Below are 17,651 nucleotides of genomic sequence, written 5' to 3'. Positions count from 1 at the left end.
ACCATTTAACTAGACGGTTTCAGTGTATAACATCTTGAAACCAAATAACAAGACTAATGATTTCAGTGTATAACGCTATGAAACCATTTAACTAGAATAATGGTTTCAGTGTATAACAGTATGAAACCATTTAACTAGACAAATGGTTTCAGTGTATAACATCTTGAAACCAATTAAAAGGACTAATGGTTTCAATGTATAACATCTTGGCACTAATTCTCATATAAAACCATTTAACTATAATAATGGTTTCAGTGTATAACAGTAACAAACCATTTAACTAGACAAATGGTTTCAGTGTATAACATCTTGAAACCAATTAACAAGACTAATTGTTTCAGTGTATAACATCTTGACACTAATGCTCATAATATAAAACCATTTAACTATAATAATGGTTTCAGTGTATAACGCCATGAAACCATTTAACTAGACTAATGGTTTCAGTGTATAACGGTATGAAATCATTTTTGCTGTGGAATGGTTTCAAAGAGTTGTTCTCCAAAAACATATTTAACCCTTAATAAAAATTGTGAAATAAATTTAAATTTTTAAGACGATATAAAACCGAAGAGAGTGAGGTATCCCCAACCGTTCCAAATAATTCAAAATACCCTAAATAAAATTTTGGGAAAATTTTATTAATATCTTATATTTATAAAAGCATATTTACCTCATTTAATTAACTAAAAATAGTTTCAGGTCTCAGAAAAATACCAAACTGGTCCCAAAATTCTCAGAAAATTATTTACTATTTTTATGTAAAAATAATAAAAAAATTTGGAGTCTCCTTAGCACCGCACGCGCCCCCACACGCCGCCAGTGAGAGTGGGCGTGGACGCGCGTCACTGTTCATCATCTTCCTCACCCATTTTCTGCAGAAACGGGTCACGACGACCCGGTTCGTCGACCCTCAATAATCAACGAAACTCGGCGTTCTTTATACCGTTTTGATCGTAGTTCGATTTTATGAATGTTTCCGATATTAGTTTTCGAAATCGGTGATCGAATCGCATGTAAAATGTGGCCGAAATTGAGCAAGCAAAAATAGAAAGTTCTCCAGTTATGATTATTACATGTGTAAAATCATCTGATAACTGTGAATGACTTATGCACCATACATAAGAAAATGCTTATGCATATTAACTTTTGCCGAAATAAGAGAGTGAGTGTTAAAAAAAGTGTTCTGGTATTATCTACTTGTTTGGCAAAATTTGAGCCTATGACTTATATTCTCATATTTAATTTTTTATTTATGTTATAACATTTTTTTTATCACGAGCATAGCTTATTCATATTAACTTATGATTTATTTTGATAAGTTATTTAAATTAGCTCATAACTAGCAGGGACGAATCTGTGTGAGGCTTGGTGTGGCTATAGCCACACCAGCCTAGCCCAAATATTTTTAAAAATAATAATAATAATTTTATAAATAATTTTAAATTATTCTGTATACATATTTGTACAAATATTAATGTAAATATTAATTAGTTTAGAGTTTATTATTAATGATTGTAAGTCTCTCGATACATATTAATTTAAATATTAGTGCAAATATTAGTTTATAGTATTCAACTCTTTGGTTATACATAGTATATTATTTTAAGTTATATACTTTAATTGTATAAAAATCAACTTTAACTTTAACGATTGTAGCATATAAATATGAAATGACATAAAATAATAGGTTTAATTTTTTCGAGCAAGAAGGTATGAGTAAAATTGGAATAAATATTAATAAGTTATAAGTTAATTGAATTAGTTTATCAAAATAAACTATAAGCTGATAGAAGTTTGGGTTCTATATATTTTGGTCCAAGATAGAATCTTGTGATGTATCAAACAATAGTAATATGTATGATTTTACATATAATCAATAAGTTATAGTCTTTTTTTTTTCCGAATAGAAACTTTGTAGTTTTTTGGATATAGTTTGTTAGTTTGTTAATTTCTTTTTTTTTTTAAATGGAAATTTTCTGAATTGTTGGTTTGTTAGTGTTTTTTTTAGATACACATATTGTATTAATAATAATTTCATATGTTGTTTGTTGTTTAACTGAATTATTAAGATAATGATGATTTTTTTTTCAATACTGCCTAAAAAAGTTAGCCACATCGATAATTCATATCTAGGTCCGCCCCTATTCGCAAGTGTGCTTAATTTTGTTGGTGATATTTTTCTTTTCTTAGAATGAATTAGAGGTTTGGATCCATTATTGTTGTTTTTAGTGTATCCATTACCCGTTTGGGTGTTTAATTACCGGGTCAAATGTTATGTCCCTTAGGTTTGTTACTCTTTTGTTTTGGGGAAATGCTACATCTCGCGAATATTTCACTCACGAAATTGTCCCGAATGATGTGTCCCGTCAATTTCGCTCTCTCTCTCTGCCAACCTAACTAATTTCCCTAAGTTGATTTTTTTTTCTCTCCGCGTGCTTCTTCTCTCTTTTTTTTCTTCTTTCATCTTTGTAGAAATGGTTGAAGAAGTGATCAACCTGTCGAAACAGTGTGAACAAGATAATCGAAGCAAAAATGATGAATAAATAGTGTGTGATGCGAACGATTGAATAGAAGAGAAACAACGTTGCGTCTGGGGTTGGAGTCGTCCTGCTCTGTAACATCTACGAAATAAGTCATGGTTGTCGCTTCCATGGATGTTGTTGTCGATGACGGTGAGTCTGCACGTGACGCAACCAGAGAAATCTTCAACTTCAATGGCACAAAGATTGTGATGGAGGCATTTTGCAATTGCTCTTAATCGAACATTGATGTTCAGTTGTTTCATATTTTGCCTGTTCAAGAAAAAAAAGTTGTTTCATATTTTGCAGTTAACTCGATCAAGCAGACAAGTTTTTTGATGAAATGCTTCAAAGAGGAATGAAGCCTGCTCTCATTATAATGATAACAGAGAAAAAATCTTACTCCTTTAGTTGGGTTCATACCAAGCTTTTCTACCCCTTTGAATCCTAGAGCTTGCCTCAAATGTGTGGAGAATTGAGTATGGCGACCGAAGCAGGTCGTAATCGGTTTTTGATTGGTTGCTTCCTGGTGTGGGGATTTTCTAACCACAATTTCCTAATTGTTTGTGTAGTAACAGTGCAATTTCTACTGCCTGTAGTAGCAGTGGAGTTGTACATTTGATGTTGTTATCTCTTGCATATGTATATAGTTTCAATACTTATAGCTAGTTTTGGTAGTTAGCAGTCTTCCAATCAGTGGTGCGATAGTGTGCTTAGTTCTGGATTTGTGGTCTTTAGTACCATCCATGTTGTCCCTGCATTGTGTTGCTGTCAAATAAGGATATTCAACAGTTGGTTAATTCCTGGTCGGTTAATGAGGCATTTGAAGCTAAATCCTTGTTGCTGTAATTAATGGATTTAGATTGAGATACTTCAAGGAGTTTAAATCACAAGGTTGAGTAGCTTGGAAGTGGAACTGGTCTTCGATTAGTTATTGGAGCTGAATTTCCTAGTAGTTTGTTAATTTCATCATGCTAAACTTGGAATTTTTAATTGTTTGTGAATGACTTTGGTGTAACTACAATATCAGACTATGATCAATTGTTAATTTCATCAAGCTAAATATTTGAATTTTGACTAAGTCTGATTCTTGTGGTACAGTGATATATCATTTTCTAGTTTCTTCACTTAAGTTTAAAATCCACTTCTTTCAAGAATTAGCAAACAAGTACAAAGGTAAAATAGGAAACATAACTATTTGTATTCCACTTAAATTTGAAATGCACTGCTTTCAAACAAGTAGAAACATAAAATGTTAAATTGCCACATAGCTGTTTATTATTGTGCTTAAGATTGAAATCCACTACTTCAAACAAGCAGCAAATAAATATAAAGGTACTAAATAGTTCAAAAGGAATCCTATGCTAAATTGCTTCTAACTAGTATCAAAATGACTAATCATTCGCTTCATCTCTGTATGATTCGCGTGTTGTTGATGATGACGGATCATTCACATTCACATGGTGTTGTGCCTACAAAGAACACATTGACAAAATGATGATTTATATCATAATAGATAATTATTTATTTTTTTAAAAAAATGAACTATAAAGACCTAGTACCTGTAGCAATTCAAAATAGGAAACATCATGATTCATGACTTGAGAATAAAATGGAACCTACATAACATTAAGTATACTTGTTAGGTCCCATAATATAAATGTTGCAGGAAACTAAAGAGCAGTAGGGTTCATACTTGTACCTGATTTACTTCACCAATAAGTACTGAGTTTGGATTGAAGGGAGCTAAATTATATGTACCACTTTGTCCATTCCACCCAAAGCTACTTTGTTCACTTACTTGAATGCTCTCTTGTGTGTCAATTCCATCAATTACTTGAACACTCTCTTGTACTCTAGATGCACACAAGTTCTGCCATCAAATATTGAAAATTAGACATGTCCAAAATTATTACTCAAGATGTACACAAATCTTAAAATTACCTCATTTTGACCTTGATCTTTTCCACTTTTTTTACTTCTTATCTGGATCCTCTTTTTTGCAAATTTCTTCACAATTTGATCAACTTTAGAAGACTTCCTTTTCACAATTTCTTCACTGAAACCATCTTCTTCTATAATGTCAGGGGATGTTTCTTTAGAGGTAAACTCAATTTTTATTTCCTTGATCTGATTCATCATTTTTAACAAATCGTCATCATTATTTATCACCATAGAAGCTACTTCGTAAAAGGCAGCACACGCTTTATCAACTCTTTGCAATTCAACATTTCCAACTAAATGATCAAAACCACATTTAATATGGGTGTGTCTTCTCCTTATATCCTTCCTCCACTGTGAGAAAATATAATAAGAGGGTATTGACTCTGTTTTTCTTGTTAGCTTAAGCACACAAAGGATGTGCCTACATAAAATACCTTTGAATTGAAATAAACAACACATACATTGTATCTCAAAGTCTTTCTCATTGAAGGATACCTTGAAAATTATGTCTTTTATTTTGTCAAATTTTTTCTTGCTTTCTATAACAGAATATATAGAATTCAATCCCTCCAATCTCTCAAAGACAGTATGACAATAAATCATCCCTCCAATTTCATCTTGAAATTCTTTGAATTTTGCATTGGTGAATGCTTTCTGGAATTGAGACTCAAAGCCAAAATTACTTACACAAGCTATCAATGTATTAAATGAACCAAAATCAGCCAGATTTTCCTTTTCAATTTTATCTTTCAATGCATTGTCATATTGTTCAACAAATTGCTTCAATGTTGTCTTTGAATTTACATAGCCATCAAAAAATGAGTTCATACTTTCGCTTCTTTGTGTTGTTGACATTCCTGCCCAAAATGTGTCTCTCAAATATGTAGGAACCCAACGATTTCTTTCATTAAATAAGCCCTTCAACCATTCGTTATCCCAAAGTTCAAAATCTTCAATCATTTTTTCCCACTTTTCCATGAAATCGCTTTTACTCAAAGAATCATATACAGCATCATGCAAAAGTGCTTTGATAGACTCATAGTCAGAGCGTCTACCTAACTTCTCAGGAACCTTTTTCATTATATGCCACAAACACCATCGATGACGAGATTTTGGAAAAACAACCTCAATTGCTTTTTTCATGGCTTTGTCTTGATCAGTAATTATGGCATTTGGGGTACGTCCATGCATGCAATCTAACCAGGTTTTGAACAACCAAGTAAAGGTCTCAGTATCCTCATTTGATAACAAAGCACAACCCAATAACACAGATTGCCCATGATGATTTACTCCAACAAAAGGAGCAAAAGGCATGTCATATTTATTTGTTAGGTAAGTTATATCAAATGTAACAACTTCACCAAAATATTCATATGCAGCCCGACATCTCGCATCAGCCCAAAACACGTTTCGAAGACGACTATTATCATCAATGTATACTACATAATAGAATTGGCTATTTTGCTTTTGCATCCTGACAAAATAGTTTTGAATCGCATCAGCATCTCCTATCCCGAGTCTCAGTCTCCTTACTTTATCTATGTAGTTTCTACAATCCTTTTCACCAAATGTCAGATTCTCATATCCACCCGCTTCAACAACCAAAGATCGAAAATTTCTGTTTACATTTATTCCAGCTTGATCATTGAGTTTTAACCTCCTTTTTAAATGAGGCTCCAACTTCTTACTACTTCTAAAATAGCGTGCTTTAGTAGGGCTTAGGTCATGATTATGCTCAAGAACAATACTTGAAATAGTAACTGTTTCATCTAAACAAATACATCCATTCAATCTAGCCTTACATTGGGTTTTTGTTATAGGATTTGGCTTCAAAAGATTCTTTGACTTGCTCACATACTTCGTTCCACGACTGCATGCTAGAGTAAAATATTTTTTTCCATCATCTCCATTTTTGCTACTAAGTTTAGTAACTCCAAAACCCACAGATTGACCATATCTCTTGTAATACTCTGTAAGTTCATCTTTAGAACTAAATATCATTCCAACACGAGGTTTTTCATCTTCATGAACAATATTTGTTTCTAAACTATCATCACATTTATTATTTTCTTCGTTTATTTCTTCTCCATCAGAAGATACGACTACTTCTTCCACTAATGCAATAAATTAAAGAGAGAAAAAACTTATGTTAGTCACTAAAAATACAAGAGATATGGGAAGAACACTGGATTAAGCTTTAAATAGAAATCTAGGCCAATTGATAAACTTATATTTAATTTCAATTGCAGCACGAAAGGTATTCATTAATCCTTACTATCAGTGTATTCAAATAGGCATAATTCATTGCATAAAAACAGTTTGATGAACAATGATTGTGCATGAGTGATAGTTTAATTTAGAGGAGTAAACTTACTTGATAAATTTTTCTGCTGAACCTGATGTTAGCCCTCTTTGAGTTAGGTTTTTTCTTGGTTACTAACTTACTATATCACAACACATGAAAAAACAGAGGAATAACTTGTAAACAAAACGGTGGCTGGTCTCTGATTTTTCTTTAGGTTAAAAATTAGTGGGTTAAGGTTTAGCGCTATCAGGGGGCAATATTTCTATTTTTTATCAACTGTTTGATATATTAAAAGTGGCCCACGTTCTTAAAAAAAGAGGCAAAGATGCCACGTCTGCTTTCGTGAAAATTTCGGGAAGAGTTCATTCGCTGTATATAGCAGTGGTGGGTTATTTGTTTTGGGAGTGTTTGTTTCGCTGATTTAAAAAATATTCATGGGATTCATAGGCTGGAAATAAATGTTTCTATGTTTGGTAGATGGAAAAGAAAAAAAAAATCTGGGAATAAAATTTACCCAGGAAACTAAAACCCCCCTCACGTTCCCCCACGATCTTGTTATTGTCAATATTATTCTCATGAGATGAGGTTTGGAAAATTTTATTCCCAGAAATCATAAACTCATGTTCTGCTATGAAAACTCAATTTTACCCTCTAATTTACCTGCTCAATTTTCCGTCCAAAACAATTTTCACGATGAAACAAGTGCTTTATATTCTAATTGTTTGTTCATCAGCTGCTTGTCATTCTTTCTTTATCTGGGTTTTGGATTTCACTCTGTTATTCTAATTTTCGTTTGTTAAAAACAAAAGCTTACTTTCAAAAAAAAATTTAAAAAATAAATATTAAACCATATATCTTTTATGTTATTTCATAATATTGATAAGTTAGTTCAACCGCTATATTTATAAAATTTTACAAATTCAATCAATTAGTTTATTCGATGTAAATTAGTTTTTTGGTTTCATTAATTCATTTGGTTACACACTATAAATTATTCTATTCGTCCCATATTATAAGAAAAAAATATTTTTTGTTATCCAAATTATAAGCAAAAACAACTAACTTTAATCATTCTCAAGATTTACTACTACCTCCGTCCCTAATTATAAAATCTTGTTTGACAAAAATGTACTATTTATTTACCTTATTTTGACCGTATTTTTTTAATAATATATAAATGTAAATATTAGCATATAAGATATTGTTCAATTTGTTTTTATGAGTATTTTTAAAATATTAACTTTTTATAATTTTTACTAAGAGGCAATTAAAGATATGGGCTTTGCCCTCTATTGTACAAAAAAAAAATATTAGTAATCAAAATTGTGCATTGACGTACGTGAAGTGGTCATACAAGATCTTATAATTAGGACGGATGTAGTATTATTTATTCTCATGAAATTTAATGCAAATTATTTACTATCTCTTTTTTTTACCATCAAAGAAGTTTATAAGATATCAAAAGAAAAAGTAAAAAACAAAAAAGAAGAATGGAAGAAGACAAGGTTCCACACAGATCAGCATGTGTGTGTAACAGTCACTGTTACAAAAACACTCTCTCCACTTCAATTCCATTCACACTTTCAAACTCTTCGTTTTCTAATCTCACCACACTCACACACACTGCTTCCGAGTAACACTCACATTTCCACCATGCCCAAAACAAAAACCTTCATTTTTTCCAATTACCACCCCCCCCTCCTTCTCCTTCTACTCCTTTCTCCGTTTTGCGGCGCCTCTAACGGCGGAGACGTTACAAAACAAGAGCTATGGTGCGTGGCAAAAAACAACGCGGAAGACGCCGAGTTACAGACGGCACTTGATTGGGCCTGTGGAGCCGGTGGAGCAAATTGTGGTCCAATCCAAAACGGAGGACCTTGCTATGACGTTACCAGTGTTCAGAATACGGCGTCGTATGCTTTCAATGATTATTTTCTCAAACATGGTTTGACTGATGTTAGCTGCAATTTTAGTAACAATGCTGCTGTTACTTCCTTAAACCCTAGTTAGTTATTTTCTCTTCCTCTTGTTCATCTGATTTTGTTTTTAATTTGGGGATTTTTCAAATGCATGCAATGTAACTGTTGCTGATGAATAAAAATTGATTCTTTCAGGGTTTTTGGAAGTTTTTTTTTTTGTAGAAGTTCTCCTCACTCTTTTCTGGATTTTGATTTTCAGGTTATGGTAATTGCAAGTTTCCATCTGGGTAAGTGTTTTAGAATTTTAATTTTCTGATTGCATGTTTGGAATCACTTTTGGGAGAGACTCCTAAAAGTGACTCTAAAGACTTCAAAAATGATTTTGGTATGTTTGGTAGTTTTTTTATTAGAATTGATTTCGCCTATAGTGTTTTCTAACTTGAAGCTACGATTTGTTGCTTTTGCCTCCAAATGTTAATTTTGCCGTCGAATTGAACTCATTTCGCTAAATTTACTTTTAATTGAAATCAATTTTTTCAAACTGTATAACTAAACACACTTGATTTTAGAATATCTTATTGTTGTAAAATTGACTTTGAAGGTGTTTTGTTTGAGTGAATTGATCTATGATTGGAATCATTTTAGATGATAATAATACACTAACAAATTAACATGAAAATATTCGATCGTTAGTTGGTCCATTGGTGATTGATGCTGGACTTGGTAGGGAGGACCACGGTTCGATCCCCGCACGTGCAATTGGGAGGAGGCTGGAACCACTTGATGCGTGAACTGACGAGAACCGACCTCCGAACCAGATTAGGCAGTCCAGTGGGCCGGATACCGATGGTGAAAATCGAAGAAAAAAAATTAACATGAAAATAGATATAGATATATTAACATATATGAAACAAAACTTTCTTTCTAAATTTGCCGAACTTGTTGTGCTGAAATTTAATATGTTGAAACTCCAAGGTTTGGATCATAGTGTTTGGAGATTGTTGATTGTGATTTGACTGAGGTTTCATTTTTGGTGATACAGTTTGGCAGTGAGCAATGGAAGTTTTACTGGATCACCATCACCACCAATTGGAATTGGACCAAGTGAAAATGTGAGCGGATGCAGTAAAGCTTCTTGGGGATGGTGGTTTTGGCTTTTGGGGATCACTCATTTGCTGCTCATGGTTTGAGTTTCTGCATAAAAAGAGGTGAAAATAGGCACTGATTTGATGAAGGAATGGCAAGAGAAAAAGCTTTCCTTGTTTTTGTATGCGCTGCACAGGTTAGACATTTTAGGAATATCGAATTGTGTGTTACTACCAATGTAGAACAGAAATGATGAATGTATTGTTTCTCCTTAATCTGGCTATTTTCAAATCTGTACCTTTGGTGGTCTGTTTGAAATTAAAGTATCAATTTGATGGAGATTTGTGCTTCGTTACAATTTTTGTGAACCTTTGAAGATTTTGCCCGAGTCATTGCATGTTTAGTGAAAAGAAGCTTTAAACAAATAAATTAAACAATTATAGCATAAACTCTTGTCATATAAGTGTTTATGTATAACAGTATCAGCTATTCCTATATAACAAAAGATAAAATAAAGTCAATCTGTTTTCATATATGTTTTAAGCTGCTTTCATAAGTTATCTCAAAGAGCTTATGAAAATAAGCTGAAAACAGCTTAGGAACATGACATTAGTTGTTTCCTTGAACTTTTGCAAACAATCTCACCAATGCTTATGCTTGTAGATACACTCAAATGACTCAATCTAAACAAGTCTATTTCCTATTCAGTTTCATTATGCCTTTCCACACAATGCACTCATTCAATGTTAGTATGTCACATGAGTTTCTAATTGGTACTCAAACTTTGCTGGTGTAGACATGTGATGTGATATGATTTTGTGAGCTGTGTGACAGACCAGCACTCTGTTGCTAAACAATTTTTTTGGGTCTACTTTATTCAAGTAATGATTTTACAGAGAATTTGAATATCCTATGGTTCAAATGTTCTGAATTATAATCTCTTAATTGATTATTGATTCTTCAAAAGTCACATGCTTGCTCTTTTCGTCACATTCTGATAGTGGGCTTATGGTTGATCCAGCCCATAAATTAAAGTTAGAAATCCAATAGAAAATAGTAAAATTTTTTTTTGGTAAACAAAAATAGTTGTCATTTTAATTTCTTTTATGTTTTAAATTTATTATGCATTCCTAAAATGGCCACACATACGTATGGCTATCATTTATGTAGAATAGTTTATGAAGTGTGTTGTGAAGTGGAGGAACAAATGTGACTGTAGACACAACAAATGTAACTTCCTATAGAATAGTTTATGAAGTGTAGTGGAGGAACCAAAAGGTGGTATATTGGCGTTTGTTCTTCGATTTGGAGAACTTCCTACAGAATCTGACTATATTTGGTTAACGACAAGATCAGAAGGCAAATCACTGAATGAAACTTCATCGTTATGAGACATGTTAATCCCTAGTTCATCCTCATTTGAATTGTTGTCATTGCTCTAATTATTCCTTTTTTTAGCCATTTTCGTGTTCGTTTGACACCAAAATTAGAAAATTATAATCAACTATTTCTAACCATGTCCAACTGAGCGTACCAATTTGTTTTCATTGAAATTGACCACTCCAAACAAACGAATACCACGATTAATCCATGACTTGAATTAAATCCTTGTTGGGTTCTTAGTTAAACAATATCCAATTTCGACCGTCTTGGTGTTTTTTTTTTTCATTGGAGAAACTACAATGTGGCAGGATGGGTAACCAAGAAATGGTTTGAGTATCTTATTTAAGCTATCATATTATTATTATTATTATTATTATTATTATTATTATTATTATTATTATTATTATTATTATTATTATTATTATTATTATTATTATTATTATTATTATTATTATTATTATTATTATTATTATTATTATTATTATTATTATTATTATTATTATTATTATTATTATTATTATTATTATTATTATTATTATTATTATTATTATTATTATTATTATTATTATTATTATTATTATTATTATTATTATTATTATTATTATTATTATTATTATTATTATTATTATTATTATTATTATTATTATTATTATTATTATTATTATTATTATTATTATTATTATTATTATTATTATTATTATTATTATTATTATTATTATTATTATTATTATTATTATTATTATTATTATTATTATTATTATTATTATTATTATTATTATTATTATTATTATTATTATTATTATTATTATTATTATTATTATTATTATTATTATTATTATTATTATTATTATTATTATTATTATTATTATTATTATTATTATTATTATTATTATTATTATTATTATTATTATTATTATTATTATTATTATTATTATTATTATTATTATTATTATTATTATTATTATTATTATTATTATTATTATTATTATTATTATTATTATTATTATTATTATTATTATTATTATTATTATTATTATTATTATTATTATTATTATTATTATTATTATTATTATTATTATTATTATTATTATTATTATTATTATTATTATTATTATTATTATTATTATTATTATTATTATTATTATTATTATTATTATTATTATTATTATTATTATTATTATTTAATGTTGGCTTATTTAAGTGGGCCGATTTAAATAATTTTGTATAGTAGTATGAGTCGTTTGTGAGATGTTTGCAATATGAAGAATGCACCTCCTCATTTTTTTGTGCAACCTCATTTTCTTTTTAGTTGTACAGTGTTTTAAAAACGTGTGAAAGCACCAAAGCACAGATGTGGTGAATTGTTTGGACTTTGGCGAGAGACTTACTTTTGTCACCCTATTATTCTACAGCGCACTCTATGGAATTATCAATATACTCTTGTCCGCTACTTAGGTAACAAATTATACATAAGAGGATTTTTTTCTTAAAAATCTCATTTTTATAACGTCAGTTACTTAAGTAGCGGATGTTATAAAAATTTATAACATCATAACATATGCTACTTAAGTAGCGGACGTTATAAAAATCAGATTTTTGAGACAAAAACACCCTATCAAGATTTTAACGTCAATTACTTAAGGCAAATGCTAAATAGTGCTCCCGGGGCACTATTTAAGCCCTTAAATAGTAAGTTTTTTATAGAATTTTTATCGGAATGCGTAAAGTCAACACATTGGAAATTGTAGTGTTTAACTTTTTGAATAAAAAGTTTCTTTAAATGGAATGCTTAAAGAGTGCCCCGGGGGCACTCGTTAGCAAGACCCATTACTTAAATAGCGGATGTTATAAAAATGAGAAATTTTGAGGAAAAAACACCCAGTCAGAATTTTTATAACGTCAGTTACCTAAGTAGCAGAATGGTAAAATGAGAAACGCGTGAGTAACCGGAAGGAAGGTGATATTACATAATATTACATCTGGTAAATATAAGAAGAAAAAATAAAAAGCTACCGATACCGATGAAACTAATGTTATATTGTTGTCATTTTATTCCAAATATGACCTATATTAAATAATTTTGGGAAATATGATGAAACATACATATAGATAGATCAATTTTAAAAATTAGTGACATTTTGGACCCAATAAATTATAACTCCAAACATCTTTTTTTTTTCTTTTGGTGAACCTCTAAACACTATTTTGTTCCTTAACGACCAGAAATTCATCACCACTGTTCTGGTAAAAAATGAGGGGGTTTGTATTATTGATCAAATGGTGTGATTACACTCAGTTCAATCCCAACAACCCTGGGAGTTTAATAAGTCAGAATTCGATCTCTTTACAGATGAAAATATGAAACTATTTATAGACCACTAAAGTCTTCTTCTCCAAGCTAGGGTTCCTACAAATCCGGTCTTCAGCGCCTTTTCCGGTGATGCAGCGTGAAAGTAGGAATAAAAACCTTGGTCTCCAAGCCATGGCAGTTTCAAGGAGTTGTTTTCTTCATTCCCAAGTTAATCGCCAAGGCAGGGAAGGAGGAAGATATTTTGTTATCGTGGGTAAATCCGTCTTATAGGCGTTATCAGTCATTGCCCACCTCGCCCAGACCTTATGTCGCCAAATGGATGTTTAGGATTTAATTGTTTTGGGCCTGTTTCCTTTCTCATATTAATTGGGCTAGTTTGATTTTGCTTTTAGGCCCGTTGCCCAGTCCACAGCCCCCCAAGCACGAAGTCCAAAGGGGTGAAGTGCTTGAGTATGATTCGAATTTTCCCTCTAAAATTTGTAGCGCGGGAACAGTTTCATCACGTTTCTCTCCACTTTCTGATGCACGATCTCGCTCTCCTATGCCGTATCTATCAACCGTTTCTCCATTTACCGATGACACGATCGGATATTTCCTCTATAAAATGGATCACTCGATGATAGTATCCGCTCATCACCTTTTCACCTGCTTACCTAACAGTTTTCTTTGTTACAGTATGTCTCCCAAAAATCTTCCCTTTGAATGAGGACAATCCCCTGCTTCCCCCGTCATCAAGCGGCTCCGCCGTATGTTGACCCTGAGTACGGAGGACTTAATGGACGATTTTGGTGAATTCTCGGAATTTGTCAAAGAGCTTAATGACTATTGCTGGAGGCTGACCAAGGAAGAGAAGCGTTTTCTAGACAGTGTGCTGCGTCTAGAGAAGGAGTTAAAGGATAGTGCATCCTTCGTGATTGCTGTGGAGAATGTCAAAGAATGCCATGCCGAAGTTGTCGAAGCTGTCGACAGTCAGATAGAGATCACGAAAGAAACCTTGGGTGTGCAGGAGGAAATCTTAGGGATATGCTTCAACGAGGAGCGGAGAGTGGACGATCGTTTGGCGCTGCTGAACAAGGAGATGAAGCCGCTTGTGAAGAGGAAGAGGGCTCTTCAAGGCGAGATTAGGGATGATGTTGCTAAGCTGATTTCCAGGCGCCATTCTTTGGTGGACCTTTTGGACAAGCAGAACGAGCTGAGAGAGGATCTGAAGCCTATTGAAGAAAACATGGTGAAGGCGAAGAGGGTGAAACGGGCGCTGGAGGAAATGCACCGTCTCGCCGTCGCCGACGCCGGTGAATTGGGGAGTTCTACCATGCCATGAAGTCTTTACTTACTTGCTCTTTTATGTCTTTTTTCTATGTTTGTAATTTGTTTCCGTATCTTTGAACCTTCGTTATTTTCATTCTGTTTCTTGCTTCCGTTGTATTTTCTTTGCGAAAAATTTGAATATTAAGCAATTTCCTTTCCTTATGTGTTGCTCTTCTGTTCTTTTTAGTACCGCCTTCCTTTGCGATCTTCGATAACTAAAATGGGTCAAATTTTGACTCCTTGGAAACATAAAAGTGGCATTTATCGAGACAGTCAAAACTTGGTAGTTTTAACCGTCCGCGCATTTATTATTATCGTTAATAACGATGTTAAGGTTAAACACTGACTATAAATATCACCTGCTGAAAACTTGAATTTTTATCATCTTGTTTTGAATCTTTATGATGGAAAATAATAATGCGAAAAAACCTGTTGCCAGAAGTACTCCGCCTCAGCGGAGGAAGAAAAGAGTTGAGGTTTCAACCTCTAACTCCACTCGCTCCCGAAGGTCTAAGGATGTCAAAAAGGTGGAGGTTATCGTTCTTTCCTCGGATACCTCCGATTCTGGTAGTGGTGATGAGGATTACGTTTCGTTTCTGGAGACCTATGTTCCTCCTGAGCTTCGTGCTTCTTCGTCCAGTGAAGAAGAGGGGTCCCGGGTCACCGTGGAATCCAAGATGACTTTCCCTGAGCCTGTGCAAAAGGATTCGGAGTCTGATTGATAGGATTTTAGGATTTCTCCATGTAGCCTTGGTTTCTCCTCGTTGTACTTTCCATTTTCTGCTAATAATAAAGATTTTCTTTCTTGCTTTGAGTAGAATGCATTACTTTATGTCTTGTCTTTGCTTTATTTTATGTCTTGCCTCTCCTTGATTTTTGGCTTTTTCTCGTTGGGCGTTGTTTTGGATATCTTTGTTGCGCCCCCAAGGCGAATCAAGTTTTTGCTTTTTTGGCGAGATAATGCGTCCTGGCGTGGCCCTTCCTTTAAAGGCGTTATAGATAGTTACCTCGCCGGTGGGCGTGGTTTTTAACTGTCTGACGATAAATCTTCCATGATTTACTCTTGAGATGCGCGCTTTGACACGTATTTAATCCGACGACGCGTGCGTTACCTCTTGCTTCAACTTCTGGACTTCAAACAGCCGAAAAGGTTTTTCTCTTTAAATAGTACCTCTGTTTCCTTCCCTTTACTTATTTCTTCTCGCAAATCCGTACTCTTTTTTGCATATCCTTCTTCGATTCTCCAGCAAGCCTTTGTTCAACGCTTCGTGTTAGGACGCTTCCAGTTTATTGCTCCAAGCTTTGTCAATTTCCTAAGGTATTCTTCTTTTATACCTTATTCCTTTTCGCCGGTTTGGTCTGTGTTGCGTAGGAACCCTAATTTTCTGATTTAGGTTTAGAAAGATGGTTATTTTGAGGGAGTTAGACGATAATGAGGGGAGGGTTCCTATTTCTGCTCCTAGTTATCTCGAATGGGCGCAACAAGTTCGCGCCCACTATACTAGGGCTAACGGTGTTCTTAATAGCCGAGGATTTTACTCGGAATTATGGGGTTTTGATGTTGGGAGTAGTAGTAGTGATAGTGATAGTGATAGTGATAGTAGTAGTGCTGATAGTGGTAATGACAGTGATTGCGTCATAATCTCCCCTTCCTCTTTCACAGGAAAGCGGAAGAATCCTTGTCGAGATCTGGTTGTTGCTGGTTATACTCCCGTCACCATGGAAGTTTCTTCAAAGTATACCAGTACGGAAATGGTGAGGAGCTTTAGGAAAGCCGTCAAGCTTTCAGACCCCTCTCGCGAAGACTCTATTATAACCGAACCCGTCAGAGAGGACGAGTTTGTATTTTCTAAGAATGACAACCCGCCGCATTATTTCTATCTTTATACCGGCGTGATCCAACCCCTCAACATTTGGTTGCCTTTTACTTCATTTGAGGCGGAGATATTGAAGGTTCTCAACGTCGCCCCTACCCAACTCCATCCTAATAGTTGGGCCTTTATCAAAGCCTATGAGGTAATGTGTTCCGGCTTCGAATTGGAGCCCTCAATTGGCGTTTTTTTCTCTTTCTACCACATAAAGAACTTGAAGCCGCATACTTTGGTCTCCCTTAGCAGTCAACCTAACCGTCGCCTTCTGAATCTATACGCTTCCAACTTCAAGAACTTTAAGAATTCTTTCTTTCGAGTTCGTAGTGCTGAGGAACTTTCTGACTTGATGTATGATGAGGTTGAGGATCCTCTATTCCCCTTTTACTGGACTGATAACCCTAGGCTTATCAAGGGTGCTATCTTTGAGGCCTTAAGCGATTTTGAGCAAGATACCGTCAACTTCCTTGACTCCTATGCTCTTATGGATACCGCCGATATTCTTAGGTGTGAGGGTAATAGTGAAGCCCTGACAGAGTATTTACGTAAGTAACGCATTTGGTATTTTTCTACTTCTGTTTAATGTTGATCTCGCCTTATTATTAACTCTTGTGTTTTTTTTTTTGTCTCTTTTTACTTTTGCAGAGAGAATGAGGACTATTTCTACTGAGGAGAGACTGGCATTCTTGGCTAAGGCTCGCCAGCAAAAAGCCAATCCTGTTGTCGCCGTGATTGACCCACTGAAAAAGCTGCAAGTGGAGGAAGCTGCTATGAAGGAAGGGCGGAGCAAGAAGAAGCATGAGGGGCGTATCCGTGTCGAGATCCCGGGAAAAACGGCCTCTGGAGCAGAGGAGAATGAGGGTGTTGCTCCTCCTCCTCCCAAAAAGCAAAAAGTTGAGAAGATTACTCAGAAGGCTGGGGGCGCTGACAAGGGCAAAGGCGCGGCTTCCAGTTCTTCTCAGCCTCCTGCTCAAGACGCTGAAACCGCTGCGCCCCTTTCCTGGA

At 33.7% G+C, this 17,651-nt stretch overlaps 2 protein-coding genes across 2 annotated transcripts; one reads left to right on the top strand and one right to left on the bottom strand.

Annotated features, from left to right (window-relative positions):
- Positions 1 to 3,916: 3,916 nt before the first annotated feature.
- Positions 3,917 to 7,385, bottom strand: LOC123904121 (protein FAR1-RELATED SEQUENCE 4-like). The gene is made up of 5 exons (XM_045953811.1): positions 7,286 to 7,385; positions 4,467 to 6,580; positions 4,225 to 4,395; positions 4,085 to 4,141; positions 3,917 to 3,994 (listed from the first exon to the last, which is right to left on the bottom strand). Exons 1-5 carry the CDS (start codon positions 7,383 to 7,385, stop codon positions 3,917 to 3,919), a joined length of 2,520 nt encoding a protein of 839 aa, XP_045809767.1.
- An 899-nt stretch (positions 7,386 to 8,284) lies between these two features.
- LOC123905766 (PLASMODESMATA CALLOSE-BINDING PROTEIN 5) lies at positions 8,285 to 10,115 on the top strand. The gene is made up of 3 exons (XM_045955487.1): positions 8,285 to 8,776; positions 8,950 to 8,977; positions 9,733 to 10,115. The coding sequence occupies exons 1-3, from the start codon at positions 8,425 to 8,427 to the stop codon at positions 9,878 to 9,880; spliced, it is 528 nt and encodes a 175-aa protein (XP_045811443.1). The 5' UTR covers positions 8,285 to 8,424; the 3' UTR covers positions 9,881 to 10,115.
- The last annotated feature ends 7,536 nt before the right edge of the window (positions 10,116 to 17,651 follow it).

The sequence above is a fragment of the Trifolium pratense genome, linkage group LG2 (genome assembly GCF_020283565.1).
Source record: "Trifolium pratense cultivar HEN17-A07 linkage group LG2, ARS_RC_1.1, whole genome shotgun sequence".
Taxonomy (NCBI): Eukaryota; Viridiplantae; Streptophyta; class Magnoliopsida; order Fabales; family Fabaceae; genus Trifolium; species Trifolium pratense.
Note: the sequence above shows the minus strand (reverse complement) of the source record. Positions and strands in the feature narration are given on the sequence as shown.

What these genes read in the sequence shown, in the direction of transcription:
- LOC123904121 (XM_045953811.1), bottom strand. Translation starts at nt 7,385, where the DNA reads ATGATTTCTGGGAATAAAATTTTCCAAACCTCATCTCATGAGAATAAT. An exon ending in AAGATCAAGGTCAAAATGAG is followed by an intron (nt 4,396 to 4,466) that starts GTAATTTTAAGA and finishes ATTTGATGGCAG; the next exon opens with AACTTGTGTGCATCTAGAGT. An exon ending in CCTATTTTGAATTGCTACAG is followed by an intron (nt 3,995 to 4,084) that starts GTACTAGGTCTT and finishes TGTTCTTTGTAG; the next exon opens with GCACAACACCATGTGAATGT.
- LOC123905766 (XM_045955487.1), top strand. Translation starts at nt 8,425, where the DNA reads ATGCCCAAAACAAAAACCTTCATTTTTTCCAATTACCACCCCCCCCTC. An exon ending in TGTTACTTCCTTAAACCCTA is followed by an intron (nt 8,777 to 8,949) that starts GTTAGTTATTTT and finishes TTTGATTTTCAG; the next exon opens with GTTATGGTAATTGCAAGTTT. An exon ending in AATTGCAAGTTTCCATCTGG is followed by an intron (nt 8,978 to 9,732) that starts GTAAGTGTTTTA and finishes TTGGTGATACAG; the next exon opens with TTTGGCAGTGAGCAATGGAA.